Source organism: Nycticebus coucang, chromosome 9, assembly GCF_027406575.1.
Source record: "Nycticebus coucang isolate mNycCou1 chromosome 9, mNycCou1.pri, whole genome shotgun sequence".
Taxonomy (NCBI): Eukaryota; Metazoa; Chordata; class Mammalia; order Primates; family Lorisidae; genus Nycticebus; species Nycticebus coucang.
In genome coordinates this window covers 120,755,711-120,771,730 of record NC_069788.1, presented here as the reverse complement: position 1 = coordinate 120,771,730, position 16,020 = coordinate 120,755,711, and the positions used below count along the sequence as shown (strand labels likewise).

Below are 16,020 nucleotides of genomic sequence, written 5' to 3'. Positions count from 1 at the left end.
CCCAAAGGCCTGCAGTTCAAAAATTTATGTTACTAGCAATAACCCCACTCATTCAAAGGGCAGGTGCTTGTCATTATTATGTTATAATATGCAGAAATCTTTCTCTAGCAGCATTTTCATTAAAAAATTCCTTAAGCCTGGCTCAGCACCCATAGCTCAGTGGCTAGGGCGCCGGCCACATACACCAGGTCTAGCGGGTTCGAACCCAGCCTGAACCTGCTAAACAATAATGACAACTACAACAACAACAACAAATAGCCAGGCACTGTGATGGGCATCTGTAGTCCCAGCTACTTGCTCTCAAGTAAGCAAGAGAATCACTTGAGCCCAAGAGTTTAAGGTTGCTATGAGCTGTGACGCCACAGCACTCTACTGAGGATGACAAAAAAAAAAAAAAATTCCTTAAGCCCATGCATATATGAAAACTTAGTATTAGGGAGATGGTAAAACTCACTATCAAAGGAAAAACCATGGATTATTAAGTAAATGTTGCTGCAAGAAAATTAGCTTCCTACTTTATGCCCTAAAAAAAAACTCAAGTTGATTAATCTTAAACATGAAAAACATAAATCATTTTTTAAAAAAAGACATACAGAATAATCTTTATATCTTTGGATAGGGAAGGATAGCATCAAAAAGCCCAAACTATAAGAAAAAAGATAACACAAACATAAGCAAGGGTAAGGAAGAGCTTAAGGGAATCTGGAACATATTTAAAAGATACCATTTTTCCTAGCACTCTGGGAGGCCAAGGTGGGTGGATTGCCTGACCTCAGGAGTTTGAGACCAGCCTGAGCAAGAGGGAGGCCCCATCTCTACTAAAAAATAGAAAAACTAGCCGGGCGGTGTGGTGGATGCCTATACTCCCAGCTACTCAGGAGGCTGAAGCAAGAGGATCACTTGAGCCCAAGAGTTTGAGGTTGCTGTGAGCAATGATGATGCCACGGTGCTCTACCCAAAGTGACAGAGTAAGACTCGTCTCAATACAATACAAGAAAATAAAAGATACTATTTTGCACAAATTAAGACTTCTGACAGCCAGGAATTTGAGGCCAGCCTGAGCAACAGAGCAAGATCTTGTCTCTATTAAAAAAAAAAGACTTCTGACAATGTCAAGTCTTTGAGAGAGTGTTGTGAAAACAGAACTCCAGTATACTACTACCCTGCTTCCCCGAAAATAAGACATCCTCCGAAAATAAGACCTACTTACAGGAAAGATAAGACGTCCCCTGAAAATAAGACCTAGCACATCTTTGGGAGCACACCTTAAAATAAGACACTGTCTTATTTTCGGGGAAACAGGGTAGTTACGGTTTAATTGCTGCAGTCACTGTGGTAGGCAATTTAGTACCAATATGAGATCAGGTACTAAAATTAAAAGGGTAGAGACCCTACGACCTACCAATTCTACCTCTTGTACCTGGAGAAACTGTTGCACGTGTGTACAAGAAGGTGTGTATAAAGATGCTCACTATACTGGTAGGGGTTGGGACACGTTACCCCAAAATAGGCATCTTGGCAGATTAAATATTTTAACCTGAAGGAATTTGAGACCTGAAACGGGTCATAAAACTCTTACATGTGAGGGCCAGGCACTGTAGGTCATGCTTGTAATCCTAGTACTCTGGGCGGCCAAGGTGGGTGGATTGCTAGAGCTCAGCCTTAGCAAGAGTGAGACCCCGTCTCTAGTAAAAATAGAAAAACTAGCCAGGTGTCATGGCAGGTACATGTAGTCCCAGCTACTCGGAAGGCTGAAGCAAGAGAATCACTTGAGTCCAAGAGTCTGAGGTTGCTGTGAGCTATAATGCCACAGCACTCTACCAAGGGTGACAAAGTGAGGCTCTGTTTCCAAAAAAAAAACACAACTCTTATGTGTGAGGTGCCCTCCATATATTTGGAGAAAAGGAGCACCCTTATCCCCAAAGAGGAAGGAACACAGACAGGAATGTGAACGAATGGGCCTTGCTGAGTTTCCTCCAGTGTTTACTTAGCTCATACCCACTCTTCTCATCTCACTTCTCTATGACTTTCCACTCTGCATCAAACCTAGTGTAAAAATACCCAGGTTTAACTACTTCGGGTCCTCATTTTCTCAAGAAGGCTCCCATGTCACATAAAATTTATCTTCTTCTTCTTCTTCTTTTCTTTTTTTTGAGACAGAGTCTCACTCTGTTGCCCTAGGTAGAACATCATAGCTCACTGCAACCTCAAACTCTTGGGCTCAAGTGACCCTCTTGCCTCAGCCTCCTAAGTAGCTGGGAGTATAGGTTCCTACCATGATCCCCGGCTAGTTTTTCTATTTTTAGTAGAGATGGGGTCTTGCTCTTGCTCAGGCTAGCCTTGAACTCCTGAGCTCAGGCGATCCATTCACCTTAGCCTCCCAGAGTGCTAGGATTATAGACACGCATCAAAATGTTTCTTTTTCTTTTCTCCTTTTTTTGTATTAAATCATAACTATATACATTAGTGCATTTATGGGATAATGTGCTGATTTTATATATAATTTGGAATGCTTACATCAAACTGGTTAACATAGCCTTCACCTTACTTAAGTTTTATGGCAAGTAAAAGTTTTACTTGCCATAAAACTTTTCTTAAATAAAATTACATGTTTTTCTCTTGTCGATCTGTATTTTTTTTACAAGGGCTCCAGCCAAGAACTCATAAGGTAGAAGAAAAAGACATTCTTCCTCCCCTATACAGTTTTGTAAATAATAGTAAAAACATAGATACAACCCAAATGTCCACCAACAGTAAAATAATAGATAAAATATAGTATATTACATGATATAATACTATTCAATAATGTACTACACACGTAGGTTGTCCCCTCCAACTACTATATACCATGGTACATTATAAACACACTATATAGCAGCATAGGAAAAAAAGTGCACTTCGGTAGAAAACTAGCATCATCTACAGGACCCAGGCATCCTGACTCTGGCCCTCTTCACTGTTTTCTTCCTTGCAACAAATAACCAGAAGCAAAAAATCATAATAAAATATTAACAAGTTAATTCTAGTTATAGAAAAATGACTGTTACTTACATTACTTTGTACTTTTTGTTAACTATAAATTTCTTAGGAAAGACAGAGAATTCCAAACTGCTTAGTTTTGTGATGCCTCATACCCCGCACCTACAAAGACAGGCAGGACACAATATACAAGAAGCTGAGCTCCAAAAGTTCATTGGCGAATCAATTGCTTACCCCTTATTAATTTTCCTATCAAAACAATATTATACCTGTTAGGTTCCCAAGCTAGCCAGCCCTCCATTAACAAATGTTAATCTAGGCAAGGCACAGTAGCTCACACCTATAATCCTAACACTCTGAGAGGTCAAAGCAGGAGGATCCCTTGAGCTCAGGAATTTGAGACCAGCCTAAGCAAGAGTGAGATCCCGTCTCTACTAAAAATAGAAAAATTAGCCAGGTATATGGCAGGTACCTGTAGTCCCAGCTACTCACGAGGCTGACGAAAGAGGATTGTTTGAGCCCACGAGTTTGAGGTGGCTGTGAGCTATGACACCACCACAATCTATCCAAGGCAACAGAGTGAGATTCTGTCTCAAAAAAAAAAAAAGTCCTAACAGTGCAGTTCTTACCCTCTCTAGTCATGAGGAAACTGGTCACTTAGGATATGGCAAAAAGGGAACATGAGTTCAGAGCGTTTGTCAGAAGTACCTGTTTCCAACAGGATACTGGCTAGGTGTCTCTACATACAGAATGTTTTCAGGTTTGCTGGTCAGATCTTTTTTTTTTTAATAAATGTCTTTTTATTTTTTTGCAATTTTTTTATTTTTTATTTTTGGCCGGGCTGGGTTTGAACCCGCCGCCTCCAGCATATGGGGCAAGCGCCCTACTCTGTTGAGCCACAGGTGCCGCCCTGCTGGTCAGATTTTATATTTATATATATGTGTGTGTGTGTGTGTGTATACACACACACACACACATACATACATACACACACACACATATGCTCACACCCCACCATATACTATAGAAAATATACACACATCTTTAGGACATATAATCTAACATATATTTTTTGTTTTGTTTTGTTTTGTTTTGTTTGAGACAGCCTCAAGCTGTTGCCCTGGGTAGAGTGCTGTGCCATCATAGCTCACAGCAACCTCCAACTCCTGGGCTCAAGCGAGTCTCATGCCTCCACCTCCCAAGTAGCTGGGACTACAGGCACCCGCCACAACACCTGGCTATTTCTTGGTTATAGCCATCATTGTTGTTTGGCGGGCCTGGGCTGGATTCAAACCCGCCAGCTCAGGTGTATGTGGCTGGCACCTTAGCCGCTTGAGCCACAAGCACCGAGCCATATATTTTTATATATGCTATACACAGATATATAATATAAACTAATATAATCACATAATGATGCTTCCATCAATAAGAGCCACAACCACATATACCTATTAGGACTTTTTTTTTCTTTGAGACAGAATCTCACGCTGTTGCCTTGGATAGATTGTGGTGGTGTCATAGCTCACAGCAATCTCAAACTCTTGGGCTCAAGCAATCCTCTTTCCTCAGCCTCCTGAGTAGCTGAGACTACAGGTACCTGCCATATACCTGTCCCATGAGATTGTAAAGGAGCTGAGAAATTCCTGCTGCCCAGGACGTCACGGTTATAGCTTCTCAGCAAGCACATTGCCTTGCTCACATGCCTGTGATGGTGCTGGTGTAGACAGACCTACTATGTTGTCTGCTGTATAAAAGGCCAGCACATACAGTTATGTACAGTACATGATGCTTGATAATGATAATAAACAACTATGCTACTGGTCTATGTATTCACCACACTATACTTTTTATTGGGATTTTAGAGTATATTCCTACTTACAAAAAAAAAAAAAAAAATTAACTATAAGTCAGCCTCAGCCAGGTCCTTTAGGAGGTATTCAGAAGGGGGGCATCGTTAGCATGCAACATGACAGCTCCATGTGCGTTAGTGCCCCTGAAGACTGTCCAGTGGAACAAGATGTGGAGGTGATGGTCCTGACTCTATGTAGACCTAGGCTAATGTATGTATTTGTGTCTTAAGATTTTTTTCTTTTGGCTCAGTGCCTGTAGTCAAGGGGCTAAGGTGCCAGCCACATACACCAGAGGTGGTGGGTTCAAATCCAGCCCAGGCCTGCCAAACGACAATGACAACTACAACCAAAAAATAGCCGGGCGTTGTGGCTGTCACCTGTAGTCCCAGCTACTTGGGAGGCTGAGGCAAGAGAATCGCTTAAGCCCAGGAGTTAGAGGTTGCTCTGAGCTATGACACCAGAACACTCTACCCAGGGCGACAGCTTGAGACTCTGTCTCAAAAAAAAGATTTTTTTTCTTTTGCTTTGTTTTGTTTTTGAGACCGGGGCATTATCACAGTTCACAGCGATCTCGTAGGCTCAGGTGACCTTCTGCCTCAGCCTGCCAAGTAACTGAGACTAACAGGTGCCCACCAACACACCGAGCTAGTTTTTCTATTTTTGGTAGAGATGGGATCTTGCTCTTACTCAGGCTGGTCTTAAACTCCTGAGCTCAGGCAATCTACCTACCTTGGCCTCCCAGAGTGCTAGGATTACAGGTGTGAGCCACCTCCCCTCACCTGTGTCTTAGTTTTCAACAAAGAAAATTTAAAAATTTAAAGAGGAAATAGTTTATGGAATAAGGATATAAGGAAAGAAAATATTTTTGTATAGCTACACATGCTTATATTTCAAGCTAACAGTTATTACAAGAACCAAAAAGTTGGCGACTCCCACAGCTCAGTAGGTAGGGCTCCAGCCACATACACCAAGGCTGGGGGGTTTGAAGCCAGCCCAGACCTGCTAAAACAACAGTAACAAATAAAACAAAAAAATAGCCAGGGCTCAGCACCTGTAGCTCAAGCGGCTAAGGCACCAGCCACATACGCCAGAGCTGGCGGGTTTGAATCCAGCCCGGGCCTGCCAAACAACTACTACCAAAACAAAAATAGCCGGGCACTGTGGCATGCACCTGTACTCCCAGCTACTTGGGAGGATGAGGCAAGAGAATTGCTTAAGCCCAGGTGTCAGAGGTTGCTGTAAGCTATGATTCACAGCACTCTACCGAGGGCAACATAATGAGACTCTGTCTCAAAAAAGTTTAAAAAAAGATAAAAAGTTGGCTTGGTGCCTGTGGCTCAAGTAGCTAAGGCGCCACCCCCATATACCTGAGCTGGCGGGTATGAATCCAGCCCAGCCCCACCAAACAACAACAATGGCCGCAACCAAAAAATAGCTGGGGATGTGCAGATGACATCACCAGGACTCTAGGAAGTTGCACACGGAGATCAAACATCTGACAATGGCCAAGAACAAATTACAAGGGCAGAAGTCCAGGAATGTATTTCACATAGCCAGCCAAAAAAACTTTAGGCTAAAAACAAAGCAAAACCAGTTACCGCTAACCTTAAGAAGATAAGTATTATGAATCATGAAACAGTTAACAGAGTGAATAAAGCTTTTGTAAATATACAAAAGGAACTTGCACACTTCTCAAAAGGCCTTTCTCTTGAACTGTGCAGAAAGAATTGATTCCTCAGCGGCGTCAGGAAAGTGAACCAGTTAATGTTGATGAAGCTACAAGATTAATAATGGCTCTGTTGTAATACAGTAGTGATGCATCTAATTCCCCCAAAAAGACCAATAAATTAAATGTTTTATACAAAAATAAATAAATAAATAGCCGGGCATTGTGGTGGGCACCTGTAGTCCCAGCTACTTGGGAGGCAGAGGCAGGAGAATCGCTTGAGCCCAGGAGTTGGAGGTTGCTGTGAGCTGTGATGCCACGGCACTCTACCGAGGGTGACAGCTTGAGGCTCTGTCTCAAAAAAAAAAAAAGATAAAAAGTTTATAAAGTAGAAAAGTTAGAAAAGCACTCTACCTAGGGTGACAGCTTGAGGCTCTGTCTCAAAAAAAAAAAAAAAAGATAAAAAGTTTATAAAGTAGAAAAGTAAGGTTAATTTATCATTTGAAGAGAGAAAAGAAAGTATAGTAAATGTAGAGCAGCCCAAGCGCAGTGTCTATAGTCTAAACCAGGCGTCCTCAAACTGCGGCCCGCGGGCCACATGAAGCAGTGTGAATTGTATTTGTTCCTGTTTTGTTTTTTACTTCAAAATAACATATGTGCAGTGTGCATAGGAATTTGTTCACAGTTTTTTTTGTTTTTTTTAATTATAGTCCGGCCCTCCAACAGTCTGAGGGACAGTGAATTGGCCCCCTGTTTAAAAAGTTTGAGGACGCCTGGTCTAAACTATAGTTTACAGTACAACCTCCTAGGTCTTTACCTTCACTCCCCACTTGCTCATGGACCCACTGTGGCCACTTCCAGTCCTGTAAGCGCCATTCGTGGTAAGTTCACAACATAGGAGTACCGTTTTTATCATTTATACTGCATTTTTACTGTACATTTTCTACATTTAGACATGTTTAGATACACAAATACTTGCCATTGTGTTACAACTGCCTACAGTACTGAGTGCAGGCTTGTACCCTAGGAGCAACGGCTATCCCATACATAGATGTGTACTAGGCTACACCACTTAGGTTTGTGTAGATGGCTGCACTACACAGATTATGTAATAGACTATGTAAGATTATGTTAGATATTAGACGTATCTAAGACTATGTAATAGACTTCTGTGCTGTTCACACAAGGCAAAACCCATTTCTCAGAACATACTCCCATCATAATTGTCATAGCTCACAGCAACCTCAAACTCTTGAGCTTAAGTGATTCTATTGCCTCAGCCTCTCAAGTAGGTGAGACTACAGGTGCCTGCCACAACACCCAGCTATTTTTTTAGAAATGGGGTCTATGGCTTGGTGCCTGTAGCTCAAGTGGCTAAGGCACCAGCCACATACACCAGAGCTGGCGGGTTCAAATCCAGCCCGGGCCTACCAAACAACATTGACGACTACAACCAAAAAAAAAAAATAGCCAGGCGTTGTGACGGGTGTCTGTAGTCCCAGCTACTCAGGAAGCTGAGACAAGAGAATCACTTAAGCCCAGGAGTCGGAGGTTGCTATGAGCTATGATGCCACAGCACAGCACTCTACCTAGGGTGACAGCTTGTGGCTCTGTCTCCAAAAAAAAAAGATGAGAAAATAAAAAAGAAAGAAATGGGGTCTCACTCTTGCTCACTGGTCTTGAACCCATGAGCTCAGGCAATCCACCCGCCTCAACCTCCCAGAGTGCTAGGATTATAGGCGTGAGCCACCAAGCCCAGCCTAGTTTGTGTTTTTCAATGATAGACTGTGTTACATTCTAAGAGCCAGAGATGTAGAGACTGTACTACAGTCTCCAAGACTTAGGTGCCCTGGTAATAAATTAAGAACTAACCATCCCCCCTGCATTCTCAGAAGCTCAGTTTAAAAGATACCTCATGGAGGCCAGGCTGCCGTGGTGGCTCACTCCTGTAATCCTAGCACTCTAGGAGGCCAAGGCTGGTGGATTGCCCTGAGCTCACAGGTTTGAGGCTAGCCTGAGCAAGAGCAAGTCCCCATCTCTCAAAAAAAAAAAATTTTGGCTCAGCACCTGTAACCAGAACTGCGGGTTCAAACCCAGCCCGGGCCTACTAAACAACAATGACAACTGCAACAAAAAAATAGCCAGGCGCTTCGGCGGGTACCTGTAGTCCCAGCTACTTGGGAGGCTGAGGCAAGAGAACTGCGTTAGCCCAAGGGTTTGAGGTTGCTGTGAGCTGTGACACCATGGCACTCTGCCAAAGGCGACATAGTGAGACTCTGTCTCAAAAAAAAAAAAAAAAAAACATATCTCATGGAGTTTCTCTCGAAATTCAATCAGTTGAAGCACAGAGTAATTTCCATTCACCATTGAGTGGTAAAAGTCAACTAGTACACCTGGTACTTTCTTGGTTTCTATTTAAAGCCATTCTCATGATGCACTGACTTTCACATCAACAGCCATCACTCCCTGTCTTCCTACATCTCCCCTTCTCTCCCAGAGAAGGACTGTTCCAGAAACCAGATTTGCTGCCTGAGATTCATGCTATTGCTGAAGCTATGTAAAAAATATGTTAAACATAAGGCAAAATCTTCCAAAAATTTTTCACACACAAATACAAAGTACCTCTTTCTCTGGGGAGTTTTTTTAGTTTCCTTATTTTGAATACAAAGTACGAGTTGGAGGTGACAAATTAGCCTAAAACAACTTTGGTCAAGGTCTAATTTTGGCCACTTTTGCTAGTGGTATCAGCCATAGAAGACAAACCTTAAACATAGATTTAGTCATTATTCCTGGGCATCTGAACTCCCATTTCTATGGATAAAGTATCATTAGAAGCTAGCCTTTCAAAAATCACTTTAAAAAGTAATAAAGTGGTTAAATTGTAGTCATCAAAAATAAACACCAACTAGATACATTGTAAAAAACAAAAAATTCTACTGTTATGCAAGTGGATACTTGTAACTTGGGATAAAATATTCAATGACAACATCCTACATACAAAAAAAGGACTTATCTCAGAGAAATGAACATGTGGTCTCGAAAAACAGCGGCTGACTCAAAAAGCAGTTCCAGCAAGGCTAAAAATACTGAAATCAAAGATGCACGTGAAGAGTTTGAATAGGAACATTTTATGAATAAGAAAGAGAGGGAAAACCAGTATTTTCAAATTAGTGTTATTTTATAAAGTATGTGATTTTAATAGGTTTATGTTTCTAAATCTAAATTTTCTAAGTAGGCATTTGACTTGTTCACCTTCCTACCTGAAAGTAAATGTATTTTCAAACTTCATTGGAAAACATTTTTTTTTACTTTTAAATGGGGAAGTTTTGATACTTGGGATTATAGCTGGGCAATATGGTCTATGTTAAATTTCAGTAAAGTAAAATTGGCTCAGAAAGCTAGCCTACTGATCACCTAACCAGGTGAATCCTACTACCAGAGGCATAAGAAACTGAGAGGTTTGATCATATTTCTTTCAGAGCCTCTAATTTGAAGTAAGACAACAGGGGGCCAGGAGTCTTTCCTGAACACTGCAGATCCCTCCTCAAGATGTGTGGGGGCCTCACTGCCCACACATGAAGCCAGCATTCAGCCAGCCTATCACCAAGCTCACAGGACCTTCCTCCCCGCTCACATCCACTCCTGGTAAAGCCATCTTCCTCACTGTCTCCAGTCAAGCCTGTGTCCTCCCTAATAACACTCTTCCTCCTGGAACGACCCTCTTCAACTCTATTCTTTACCATCCCACCTTCGTTTCATGTTCTTCATGAAGTAACTCTGACACCTGGAGTTCTCTGGAAATCCAACTCCAATCAATAGAGGGATTGGATTTCTAGAGAACTCCCCCCCACTTCGCTCTTCCAGTCCCTGAAATCCTCATGCAATGATGTCATAATTTAGCACTCAAATTGCTTCAGGCACATTCTTTTTCTTTTCCTCTAAGAGAAAAGAATTTTGAGGGCAGGAATCAAGACTGATAATTCTTTTATATTCCCCTTGGAATTGACTATCACCTGACTTAATGCAGTTTGATGGCATCATGCCATTTCACGAGAATGCTTTTGGGCCTGTTCAAGGGCAAACTAAAAGAAAAGCAGGAGTAGCACCTTCTGTGAACAACTGTTCTTGGCAAGGCTGCTACCAAAATGATCAGTATTAATCTACCAACTTGAATCACAGTGTTTGCAAAGGGGTGACTGCAGATGGCACAAGAAAGGAGGGCACTAACAATGCAACTACACCCTGCTTTCTAGTGTCATAAAAGGCCCTTCCTGCAACAAATCCATCTGCAAAACAGGTTATCAAGGTAGAGACCTTCAGATAATATCCAGAAGCTCCACTATCTTCACTCTGAGCTAGCTGCCCCTGACTCCCACCTAGAATACCACAGGAGCCTCCTGAAGGGCTTCCCTGCATCTAGCCTTTCCTCCCCCACAGTCTACCGTGGAGAGTAACCTAAATGAGCCTGTTAAAATGCTAGTTATATCATTCCCTGCTGAAAATCCTCTGATCACAGACCAGTCTGAGTCCTGGCAGCAAACAGATGGCACAAAGTGGGTGATCTGAGGAGACTTTGTCAAGGAGCTACCTACAAAGGTATGGGCAGGTGTAGAGAAACCATGAGGTGAACTGCAGTGTGGGGAGCTGAAAACTCAGGGGTATCTGACCCCTCCTAGGACTGGATATGTGAAGAGGGGTGGAGAGGGAGACACAGGGTTCCGGAGAGACAACACCTGATAGAAAATGTGACCTTAATGCTAAGGAAAGCCAGCCCACACAAACAAGAGGGACGAAATATCCAACAGCATTCTTCTCCCTCTCTCTCACCCTGTAGCAATACTTTCCACAGACAAATACAACCAGCAGCCGCCAGTGGGGGTCACCTCCTGGAACACAGTGCAGGGTGGAAAGGGTCAAAGGAATCTGGGGTGGTAAATGGCTCCCCATCTCAATCAGGGTACTCTAAAGTACATCCAATGTTCAGGAAGGCTCTCCATGATCCAAGCCCATCTCCTAGTCTCCTGTTTGCTCACTAGGCATACTCCTGCCTCAGGTCTCCCTGCTTTCTCTGCTCAAAATACTCTTCTGCCAGATCCACACATGCCTTGCTCCCTCCCTTCAGGTCTTAGATCACATGTGGTAACATCAGAGGTTTTCCCTCACCACCTATGTGAAAACCTCTCAGGCTCCCTCCCTACCCACTGCTGGCACCACTATCCCCTTTCTTCTGCTTTACTTTCTCCACAACACTTCTCTCTAATTAGCATTTTTTACACAGATAAAGAAATTTTTTTCTTTTTTAATTGCCCCCTTGGCCTAAAACAAAAGTTTCAGAAAGGCATCAACTTGGCCTTTTTTGTTCACTGACATACAATGAGCACCTACAATAGTCCCTGACACACAGAAGGCACTCAGGTTTATTTGTTGAACGGGCTTAGCACCCATAGTGCAGTAGTTAGGGCACCAGCCACATGCACCGAGGCTGGTGGGTTCAAACCCAGCACAGGGCAGCTAAACAACAATGACAACTGCAACAAAAAAAAAAAATAGCTAGGTGTTGTGGCAGGCACCTGTAGTCCCAGCTACTTAGGAGGCTGAGGCAGGAGAATTGCTTAAGCCCAAGAGTTGGAGGTAGCTGTGAGCCGTGATACCACAGCACTTTACCCAGAATGACACAGTGAGACTGTCTCAAAAAAAAAAAAAAAAGTGAGACAGCCACGAGAATGAGATACCACATTGTCTTCCTGTTCTTAAAATGTGAGCTGGAATAAAGACATGGAAAAGAAATGTAAGATGCTCTACTGTTTAGCATACCACTGGGCTTAGATTTGAAAAATGCTTTTCTAACACCAACATTCCATATCAGAACCTAGCATCCACATGTAGCCCTGGCCTTAGCTAAATGACAACCTTGTTGTACCCACTTTCCTGTCACTCAATATGGCTAGGTACACAGATCAGAAATGCTGGTGTTTTCCTGGTAGGAACTACATATGTAGAAACTTCAGTACTCTACTAAGGAAAGAGAGAAAGACAAAGAGACAGGGGTAGGGGTGCACATATCAGAAAAACTCCGAATAGTATTTCTGTTTTTGACTTGCCTCTGTAAGTGCAAAAGTTTGTTCCAACTTGTGATTCCTTTTTCTCCACTAGCCTCCTATCCATACCCTTTTCTGCTCCGTCAATTCAATCAGCTACATAAGGTCAGATAAAAAGACTTGACCTGAATAAAATCAAGAATCCATCACTAAGAGTTCAGAAGTGGCTGAGGCCTGTAATCCTAGCACTGTGGGAGGCTGAGATGGGTGGATCGCCTGAGCTCAGGAGTTTGAGACCAGCCTGAGCAAAAGCAAGACCCCATCTCTAAAAATAGCTAGGCATTGTGGCAGGGGCCTGTAGTCCCAGCTACTTGGGAGGCTGAGGCAAGAGGATCACCTGAGCCCAAGAGTTTGAGGTTGCTGTGAGCTATGACATCACTGCACTCTACAAGGTGACAAGGTGAGACTCAGTCTCAAAAAAAAAAAAATCCATCACCAAGGAATACTGCAAAGATTCTATTCTGCAGGTTTTTCATTGATGGGAGATTTCTGTCAATCTTTTGCAATCAGACTTCTGTAGTACACAATGGTGAAGTAACCAACCTGGGGGCTAGATTCAAAAGGTAAGGATTTCCTTTGCCACCCTAATATCCATGCAGTGTAAACCTCCAGTAAAAACAGTCTGCTGTTCCTGAATAATCAGGTCTTTGAGCCTTTATTTTTGTCATAAATTTATATTTAGTCATAACTGTACAATAATTATTGCTATTCATGTTGTGTGAAGAGAGGCTTCCAACTTCAGGTATGGAAAACCAAAGCAGGTCCCTCCAAGGTTAAGCCTGGAGACTGATCTTACTTATTAGAGATCTTATTTTAGTAAGCAGCCTGACGCCCATTTGTTAATGCTAAAAAGAATCATCCTAACCTCTTCTAGTGACAGATGGGTATAAACAATTCTGTAGTAACTACCTTAGAAACAATTCCAACTGGGGAATGAAAAGAAGAAACTATAGTTCACTACACACTCCTCCAACACTTTTCAAAAGTAATAGGACTTAATGAATAAGTATTCCAAAATTTATGTTTTTATTACAGCACTTTCCAAACTGTATTGTTTTCCTGTTTTCTCCAACCAGGCTCCCGTGGAGGGACTGTTTACTTCTTTGTATTTCCAGTGTATCCGACACAGAGCTAGTGTTCAAATGACTGCCAAAAAGCTCACCCATGAGGGAGGCTCCAAACCTAAGCGCTGCAGGTCAGGAATTAGATTGTGAAATGGCATGACTGCAGTCTGGACCTTCTCTCCTTTGTCGGTCCAGGAACTGACAGCCACTTGGGGAAAGCACACTCTCCATCCCAGCACCTCCCCAAGTCCTGACTGAATGGAGTGGGCTGTCGGAACCACCCGGGTTGCCTGTGTCCTCTAGGCAAAGAACATGATCCTCCCCGTTCTCTAAGGCAGAGGCGACTGGGTGCCGTCCTCTCCTCCAAGCCCAACCTCGAAACGACCCCTCCCCGACCTGACCCCACAAACGGTACTCTCCGTAACCCCAGCCTGGGCGCCCAGGGCTTCCCAGAGGGGGCGCCGCGATGCACTGTGGGAGTCGTAGTTCCCCGGCGAATCCCACGCCCGGGCAGCCATGCGGACGGGACTCCCACTCCCAGAAGGCCCCGCGCGGGCGCCTCGCCCAGCCCTGCCACACCTCACCTGTTCTATGGACGTGACTGTTTCCACCGAATCGTCTTGCAACCGCTCCCGCGCGTGCTCGGGCCTCAGACTGTACAGCGACTCTGACCAGACAGTGGAGGAAGATGGAGGACAGTAATAGGTGAAGGAACTCGGAGAAGCCATGACCGGGAGAGCAGCTGGCGGAGTGTAGGACACAGCTTCGTTGAGCAACAGCGAGCATTGAAACTCGAGCGGGCTAAGGCGCTACGGAGAGCGGGTAGAGTCAAAAAGATTTTGAACGCGAATCTCTCCTCCTATCTTACACGTCTTTGGGGAGGGAATTACTGAGCTGTTGCCGCCCCCCATTGGGCAGAGGTGTTGCTGCAAGAGCTCAGCTTCCTGGAGCGCAAGAATGCGTACTTCTTGAGTTTCAGAGAGATGGCGTAGGATACCTCAGTTTGTTATGCAAATTTTAAAACTTTAGCATTCTGATCATTTATTGTAATGCAGTAGTTTGCAGTTTCAGGTGCCCAAGGACCCAATGAGTGTAACTTTTTTTTTTTTTTTTTTGTAGAGACAGAGTCTCACTTTATGGCCCTCGGTAGAGTGCCGTGGCCTCACACAGCTCACAGCAACCTCCAACTCCTGGGCTTAAGCGATTCTCTTGCCTCAGCCTCCCGAGTAGCTGGGACTACAGGCGCCCGCCACAACGCCCGGCTATTTTTTTTTTTGGTTGCAGTTTGGCCGGGGCCGGGTTTGAACCTGCCACCCTCGGTATATGGGGCCGGCGCCTTACCCACTGAGCCACAGGCGCCGCCCTCAGTGTGTGTGTAACTTTTTTTTTGAGACAAGCCTCAAGCTGTCGCCCTGGGTAGAGTGATGTGGCATCACAGCTCACAGCAACCTCCAACTCCTGGGCTTAAGCGATTCTCTCGCTTCAGCCTCACGAGTAGCTGAGACTACAGGCGCCCGCCATAACGCCCGGGTGTTTTTTGGTTGCAGCCGTCGTTGTTTGACGGGCCCGGGCTGGATTCGAACTCGCCAGCTCATGTGTACGTAGCTGGCGCCTTAGCCGCTTGAGCCACAGGCGCTGAGCCCAATGAGTGGGACTTTGAAAGAGCTTTTGACAGCTCTGCGTATAGCTTCTGGGATGCTAGTATTAATAGAATATTTGTGCACGTTTGAGTACTTAAGAGCCTCCCAGAGAAGCTAGGAGCTTCTCAACAAATGTGCAGAATTGCCCTCTTAGTAACTCAGTGATGGAGAGGCACTGTGATTTTTTTCCTACTTCTTGGGAGTTACAGAGCAGTAGGAAAGAAATATTCACCCAGTCAACCAGCAAATAATTATGGGACATCTACTACATGTCAGGTATTGTGCTAGGGCTAGACACTAGGATATAAAAGTGAAAAACAAACAAACAAGGTCCCTGCCCATGGAGTCTTACATACTAAGGAAATTGAATGTCTAAACCCAATAGATAAGACCTGGGCACATAGCTCACACCTGTAATCCCAGCACTCTGGGAGGCCAAGGCGGGCAGATAGCCTAAACTCACGAGTTCTAGACCAGCCTGAGCTAGAGCGCCACCTCATCTCTAAAAATGGCACCGCATTGTGGCAGGCGCCTGTAGTCCCAGCTACTTGGAAGGTTGAGGCAAGAGAATCACTTGAGCCCAGGAGTTGGAGGTTGCTGTGAGTGATGGCGCCAAGACACTCTCTCCCCAGGGCTACAGAGTGAGACTCTGTCTCAAAATAAAAATAAAATAAACACAACAGATATGTGAAGACTTGTGGTAAATGGTATGAAAGAAAATAA

At 43.9% G+C, this 16,020-nt stretch overlaps 1 protein-coding gene and 1 pseudogene across 3 annotated transcripts in view; one reads left to right on the top strand and one right to left on the bottom strand.

The window, feature by feature from the left end:
• The window catches only part of FNTB (farnesyltransferase, CAAX box, beta), an 87,544-nt gene extending 72,924 nt beyond the window's left edge, over positions 1-14,620 (bottom strand). For all 3 annotated transcript variants that reach the window (XR_008382295.1, XM_053601097.1, XM_053601098.1), the window contains exon 1: positions 14,242-14,620. Coding sequence is in view for 2 of the 3 variants with exons in the window: in XM_053601097.1 (XP_053457072.1) it covers positions 14,242-14,385 (144 nt within the window). In the remaining variant the exon portion in view is untranslated. The remainder of the gene's footprint in view (positions 1-14,241) is intronic.
• LOC128593249 (ribosomal biogenesis factor-like) lies at positions 6,331-6,634 on the top strand (annotated as a pseudogene).
• Positions 14,621-16,020: the final 1,400 nt, after the last annotated feature.